Here is a 7,268-nt window from a genome sequence, read left to right as displayed (position 1 = left end):
ACCGCCACCACCGACTCTGTGTTGCCGCTGTTTTATGAGTATGTTCTCGTGTGCAGACGTGCGCCCTCACCACCTCGCTGAGGGAGAAGATAAGCCGTCGCACGCCTCACGAGGTAGAAAACAAAAAGAGAGGGTGGCGGACACGGGGGGAGCGAGGCAGGGGGATACGCTCCACAGAGCGCTTCGGATGCCCCCTCACACGCACACGCGCACGAAACGCTGGTCTTCCTCAGAAGGCGGCGGCTTACTGCTGCTGGCAGGCGAGAGGTGTGTGCACCACCATGGCAGCCTCCCTATCAAGAGAATGCGGCACCGCAGCCGTCGCCAGCGCGCTCGTATTCTGCAGCGGTATGTTATCCACGGCAGTGCCCGCTGCTGACATGCGCGGCAGTGCGCTCACGCTGCTCCCGTCGGTCAGCTTGGTCAGCTCCTCCGGGCGCGGACCAGGTGCACTGCTGTCCTTCACGAATGCAAAGCATGTGCCCTGCGCTCGCGAGAAGTGGTTTCCTCCGGCCTCCCCATCGCAGCGGCCCGTCAGCACGACGATGAGTGTCTCATCCGGGCAGGCTTCGATGATGCGCAGCACACGTCGGTTCGTGTCATGCACCCTGCGGAACTGCGCTACCGTGTGCGCAGAGCCCGTGCCACGGCTGCCGCCGTGCCCAGCGTACGCCGCTCTCTCGGCGGTCTCGCTCTCCTCTTCCGCTGCCACCGCAGCAGAGGCCGTGGGTGGCTGTGCGGGCGGCAGAACGACATCCACCTTCGCCTGGGCCAGCTGAACCCAGAACAGAGAGAAGTTCGGCCTCTGTGTCGTGGCCGTCTCGCCATCCGTGTCGTTGGCAGCGACTGCGGCTTCACGGGCCTGCTGACTCGCGCGGCGCTGCAGCGCACGGACGGCTTTGCGCATCCCGTCCTCGTCATGGCGCACGGGGACGGCATCAATACGAGCTGAGCTTGCTGAGGACGATCGAGGCGCACCTGACACCGTGCCACCGCTCGCCCCGGCCTGAGTCGCAGAGGCGGCGTCGTACTTCTGCGGGGCGGGGAGGAGGGAGGCCAGCGTCACGGCATCGTCGAATAGATGAAGCTGAACATCGAATCCCGCCTCTGTCGTCTTTTCCGGCCCCTCCCCCGCGCGCACACCATCGGCGGCGCTGCCAGCCGCTTCGGTGATGAGGCCCAAGACGCTCACCCGCGCTCGCATGCCGAAAGACGGGCCGTTGATGAGCTTCAGCTGCGTCAACTCAGCGCTTACCAAGGCATCAATGGCACTGTCGTGCGAGCCGTGCTGTATGCGCCGCTGAAGGTAACGCTGGGCGAGAAAGCGTAAGGCGTTCTTGTAGGGCAGTCCCGCCGGATGCGGGAACAACCACGTTGTGTCGAGCACGTAGCAGTTAGGGATGCATTTGCATGCCTTGAAGTCGTTCTCAAGGCTGTGACCGACCACGAAGGTCTGTGAGTCGACAATGCGCTGTAGTGCGTGCTGACAGTCCGCGAGGGTGGTAGACACGGGCGCGAGCGTCGCCGCGTCAATGCCGCTGAAGCGAGTCCGGTAGTCTGTAATGCGTTGACGTGGCTTGACGAGCAGGTCCAGCACAACGTTGCCGGTCAGCACATCGATCAGCGTCGCTCGAGCTAGCGCACTCTCACCGCCCTCGACCTCCACCATCTCGCAGTCAAGCGCGACAACCTTCACCGATGGCGTTGCCGATGCGGTGCCGTCTGCCGTTGCCGTCGTGGAAGGCGCTGCGAAGCTCACCCAGACATCCTGCTCCCCTCTCTCCTCGTTTCCCTTCGGCAGAGCCGTTTCCTTGTCGTCTTCCTCCGCGCTGCCGCCATCTGCGCGCACGGCGGCCGTCGACTCTTGCGGAGGCGAAACAGTGAAGCCCAACTCCTGCATCTCGACCGTGTGCTCCGGGAGGTGCAAGGCGTACCGCTGAAGAAGGGTCCGATTCTGCCAGAGGTGCTGATGCTGCTGGAAGGCGTCCGATGCGATGATGGGCGAGTCCGCTGCCGGTGCCGACGCGGCCTTTGGCGATCTCTCCGCGGAGGCTGCGCCGTCGCCGGCACCCGAGCCCGTTGCGTGTACCTGCATTGCCTGCTGGAACATGCTGCCGACGCCACGGGCACCCTTGACGGCAGGACTCGTGAGGTGGAGATCCGCCACGCCCCTGTCCCCGTCCTCACCCCCGCAGCTGCGGTTTGGGCGCCAGCGATTCAACGCTGAGGACGAGGCGGCCGAAGAGGGCCCCGGTCGGCGCGGCGCGTCGTTGCGCCACCACAGGTCCTTTTCCAGCTCGTTGCGGGTGCTCGGGATCGAGAGAGGGCAGTACTGCACACCGCCAGCACCGCCCGTTCCACGACCTGGACGCGCCCAGCAGCGGCCCTCTCGCACCGGGCCCAACATGGCGCTGCAAAGCGCCGTGTTCCAGTGCGCCGCCGGGCCATCGCCCGCCGCGTTCGCTGCCGGCGCGGCGCTCGCCGCAGCGTGACCGGTGGCGTTGCCCATCGCGTCCGTCGAGTGCGACGGCGCGGCTTGCTCTCGAGGAGCGCCCCCGCGCTCTACCTCACCGCGCGCTCGCGGAAGGCCAACGCCGGTGCAGAGCATCTCATCATACGACCAGCCATTCACATAAATGACAACGGTGTTGCGCACCTTCGACTTGTTTTTAATAAAGAAAATGCGCGGCGACTCGATGATCGGGACTGGCGCCGGCACGCTCCAGAGAATGAGGTTGGCGATGTCGCGTGGGGCAAGCGCAGAGCGCTGAGCGCGGTCTTGCTCGAGCTGGAACTGCAGTTCCACCTCAGAGAATCGCTGCTGCAGAAGACTTGGCGCGGCAGGGGCGCCGTGCAGCAGGTGGGGCTGGCACAGTTGCGGTAACTGCGGCGGCAGCCTCGCCGCCTCCCTCGCCGCATCCTCGTCCTGCCGTGCCTTCTTGTGTCTCCTCTTCTTCTTCACGTTTATTGTGAGCGCTGATGAGGTGGCGCCGGCGATGGTGGGGGTTGCCGGCGGAGACGACGCACGGCGCATGCCGCTGTTCCTGGCACGTTTGCTACTGCGGCTTCTCGCAGAGGAAGACGTGGAGGATGAGGAGCGTGCACGACGCGCCACGTGTGCCCCCTCGCCGTCGAGCGCTGAGGCGAACGTGTCTTGAACGGAAGAAGAAGGCATTCTACCACAACTCAACAGCCGTTGTCGCTTGTGCCCTTGACGCGAAGGTCGATGGTGCACGCACCTTGCCGACTCGTGTATGCGTCCGTGTGAGAGTAGTTATCGTCAGTGCACACAGACACAGACGCCCACGCACACGCACAGGCGCTGCTTATGTCGATTTGCGGGTAAGGGGGGGGAACGTCCCGTTAGCTGGGGTTTACGGAGATGAACCGCGATGAAAACAAATATCGGACGCACGCGCTACGTGACGGGAGTCGTGCAGAATGGATAGCGGCACGCACAGCCGCGCACGCACAGGGGCAGAGCTTCACACGTCTTCGCGGTCTTTGCAGAAGGAGAGCGAGAGGTGGGGTGGGGGAAGGGGGTTAAGGAAGAAGAGAAGCCGCCGAGGTGGTGGGGCGTGAGGAGAGAGAGGCAGAGGGGGTGCTCCGTTTGTGTCACCGCGAGTCTACGGCACGCGAGGAACCATGGGCAGATGTATGCTTGGCTGGGATAAGGGGGCAGGCATGTGGGTGTGTGGGTATGGTCGTGAGGGCAAGCGGCGCGGGTGCCCAAGTGAGTGACTCGGTGGAGAACAACGCGAGTGAGAAGGACATGCCGGTGAAACAATGAAGATCAACATACACATATACACAACAACCGGCCCCACACATCAGCACACATGCATACATGGGGCAAAAGGGCCATCCCCGCTACGGTCGTTGCTGCTGCTCGTGCGCATTTCACCGTGGGCGTCGTGGGCATTGCAGAGCGGGCACACAGCGTACCTCGCTTCCTGTCGTTGTGTTGCGTTCCGCCGCCACCCCCGTTGGCTCGTTTTGCTTGTGTGCGTGTGTGTTTCTGCTGCTGATTCGAATAGAAGAGAGACACATGGAAGAAGGGAAATGAAAGGCAATGGGGTGGGGTGGCGGGGGAGCGAGTGCGAGTAACCGCGCGCAGACCTATATATGTACATACGCATGCAATCGGAGACAAGGGTGCCAGCGAAGTCTGGAAAAGAGCTCCTGCAGCGGCGGCGCCGCAACGGCATCGAGTAAACGGAAGAGGGGGCCGATGGAGTTCACAATAGCCACCAGGAGTTCGGCAGAGCCGCCTCAACCTCCTCCCTCCCCCCGCCACTCTCAACGTTCTACAGGCACCACATCGACTCCTACAAAAAAAAAATAATAATAACGGAGACACATTCAGCGCGTTCATGCTCTCTCTCTCGCACACCCACGCACATACACACACCGCATGCACATCCACAGGCGCGCGCACAAACTACTACAGTTCACTGGGACGGCATGGACGCTGTTGGAGAGAGGGGGAGGGAGGGAGGGAGAGAGGGAGGGGGCAACTTCGCGATTCTCCGCACGAGGAACGCTACGTAACGGAAACAACGCGGTAATCATACGCTTCCTCGGCGCAAGAGCAAACATGCAGAAGAAAAACAAAACGCATAACTCGAAAGACACATGGAAAGCGATGAAAGAAGGGAGGAAGGAATGAAGGGCGATGCCCCGGTGAAACAACGAATCGACTGTTCGAGCGAGATCATGGCGTAGCGAAGACATCTGTGTGTGTGTGTGGCGCATGACGGGCGCTCGAGAAGGAAGAAGAGGGAAAGAAAGAGAGAGAAAGCAACGTACCGGGACGCACGCAGGAAACCATATTCAGGAAGGCAGGATGGCTAGAACGACCCTACCGCGGTGTTTCCATGACGACCCCTCCGCTCCTCATACGGACGCCGCGGACCCTCACACTGAATCCGAAAGCTCCTCGTTCAACACCGCTGCCGCCGCTCAGACAGGCCACACACAGCTGCCCCTTTCTAGGCATACAGTAAGCACCCGGCAATAACGTTGAGAATGGCGACGACGAAGAGGTACGCGCCCACCACCCAGCCACCGATGCCATTGCCGAGGATCACCCCGCCCATGAACACGTACAGGAAGGCGCGGCCGATCGGGGAGACAAGGAAACGGGCGAAGACGGCCAGCATCGTGTAGTTCAACAAACCCGACTCCGCTGAAGGGATGATGATCGAAAACGTGAGCAGGTAGAGGAGCGCGGCGAAGGAGCGGATACTGTAGTACTGGTGCATTATGAAGAGGAAGAGCACATAGGTGCCACATCCGAAGGCGCCAAGAATGCCCAGGATCTTCAGGGTGAAGGGAATCGGGGGGCTGTGGAGAAGATCGTCAAAATTGGGGCGCGACATTGCGCTTCCCTTTGCCGCTGCTGCGCTTGCGTGTACGTATGGGCGTCCGGCGACGAGGAACGACCAAGAAGATGTGCAACACGAGTCGGATGGTGTTGCGCCTAAGAGATACCGCGTCTTCTTGCGCGTCGTCTCCGAGCTCGCGTACGCAAGATGGGATGGGATGGGATGGGATGGGATGCTGGGTAAGGGAAGATGAGGGTAGGATGGGTTCCTCGAAGGTTATGATGCCGCCGCGGTCGCTGTAAGTGTGTGCTGGGCAGGTGACGAGAGAGGGAGGCAGAAAAGAAAAACCGCAGCGGAAAACCGGCTAGAGAGGGGAGAGAGGCTTGAGGAGGGTGCAAAGGGGGCACGGCAGCGACAGCGGTTTGCCTGGGCGAGGAAAAGCCCCACGGAGCCAAGGCACACACACACACACACACACGCATGCACGCATAGACGCACACCATGAGTGTTGTATGGGTATGCAAAGGCGTCATGCCGTTCTGTTCGCATCCAAGTGGCTCTTCTTGGTGCGTCAACGTGATGACGACGCACCCAGAAAAGGCACAGGAATCTATTTTGAAAGTGCGCCAGAACACTCTCTTGCAAACGATGGAGGAAGGAGAGGGACGAGCGTTCCTGCGGCGCGGAGCGAGACGAAGGGTGGCACAGGGAGAGTACGAGCGAAACGGTGGGCAATCTCGTGTGGAATGCACTCCGCACTATGGCGGAGGGAGGACAGACAGAAGCAAGCGAACACCGACGCGGAATGTGCGGGTCATCATCCTTTTTTGTTAACTGTCACGCACTCCCATGGAACTACCTGCTCCATCGCTGCCGCTGTTGGGGCTGCGCAACGGTGACCCGATGGCGCTGCGCCAACTGCGCGGCCCATCCTTCACCTCCTGCAGTGGCGCTGTGCGCAGCGCCTCCCGGCGCGCAAGATGCGCCGCCACCTCCTCACCGAGCAGCTCTTCCACAGCGGTCTGTCGCACAATGCCGTCCACGATGCGGCGTTGCTGCCACTTGCTCTTCCGAAGCATGTTGTACTGATCGTTCAGGAACGCCGCCACGCGCGCCTCGCGCTTGCTGAGGCCTCGGAAGGATGGTGAGTAGAGATAAACCGTGATGGCGGTCCCCTCCCACGTGACATGCGGGTACTTGTCGCTGCCGTAGCAGAAGGCCCACACCCGGCCCATGAAAAGGTAAGCCTCGCGGAACGTTTCGAAATGAAAGGTGCGCATGATGGCCTCCTCGCCCATGCGCGCGAGCCTCGGCATCGGCGGCTCCGCGGCAGAGGCCGAGGTCGACGACGACGACTGCGCGTCACCCACGAGATCACCGTCAGCCACATCCTCGTACACAGGCCGCCAGTGCTTGACAGATTTCAAGAAGTCCTCCACTTCGTCCTCGCGCATGCGTCGCTCGTGTCGGGCGTAGCTGCCGCCGTGCTGCGGGTTGGAGTTGTGAAACACGTTGAAGCCGTAGTCGCCCTTCTGCGCCCGCTGTGTGGTGAGGGTATTCTCGAACATGGCAGCGGAGGAGACGGTAGAGAAGGACGAGCGTTGCCGCATTCGAGGTAGAAAACTGCGGCGCGACCGCTGCAGCGCCATCGCTGCGCGAGTGCCACGCAGCAGCCCAGCGAGCATCACGACTTGGGAGGCGTATGCGTGTACCTTTGTGCTCGCGTGTCTGTGGGTGGGAAGTGTGGGCGGGTGTGCGCTACGGGGTAGTGATGGTTAAGCAGGCAAGGGCGCGCGCACCACAAGAGACAAGGCCTGGTGTGCGGAGCGGGCGCGAGAGCGTGGAGTGGCCGAGGGAGACGATGTTCACTGGAGAGCAAGCGACAGAGATCGTGCGAGGAACTTAAGGGTTTCTGTCCTACAGAAACATCATGTCCGTCGT

At 61.8% G+C, this 7,268-nt stretch overlaps 3 protein-coding genes across 3 annotated transcripts; all 3 read right to left on the bottom strand.

Moving 5' to 3' along the window:
• Positions 1-244: 244 nt before the first annotated feature.
• On the bottom strand, positions 245-3,034 carry LDBPK_100290 (hypothetical protein, conserved; the record flags this gene model as incomplete). Its single annotated transcript, XM_003858820.1, has 1 exon — positions 245-3,034. The coding sequence occupies one exon, from the start codon at positions 3,032-3,034 to the stop codon at positions 245-247; it is 2,790 nt and encodes a 929-aa protein (XP_003858868.1).
• A 1,957-nt stretch (positions 3,035-4,991) lies between these two features.
• LDBPK_100280 (hypothetical protein, conserved) lies at positions 4,992-5,381 on the bottom strand (the record flags this gene model as incomplete). The annotated part of the gene is made up of 1 exon (XM_003858819.1): positions 4,992-5,381. One exon carries the CDS (start codon positions 5,379-5,381, stop codon positions 4,992-4,994), a length of 390 nt encoding a protein of 129 aa, XP_003858867.1.
• A 776-nt stretch (positions 5,382-6,157) lies between these two features.
• LDBPK_100270 (hypothetical protein, conserved) lies at positions 6,158-6,937 on the bottom strand (the record flags this gene model as incomplete). The annotated part of the gene is made up of 1 exon (XM_003858818.1): positions 6,158-6,937. The coding sequence occupies one exon, from the start codon at positions 6,935-6,937 to the stop codon at positions 6,158-6,160; it is 780 nt and encodes a 259-aa protein (XP_003858866.1).
• Positions 6,938-7,268: the final 331 nt, after the last annotated feature.

Source organism: Leishmania donovani, chromosome 10 (assembly GCF_000227135.1).
Source record: "Leishmania donovani BPK282A1 complete genome, chromosome 10".
Classification (NCBI taxonomy): domain Eukaryota; phylum Euglenozoa; class Kinetoplastea; order Trypanosomatida; family Trypanosomatidae; genus Leishmania; species Leishmania donovani.
The sequence above is the reverse complement of the archived record's forward strand: the minus strand, read 5'-3'. Positions and strand labels throughout refer to the sequence as shown.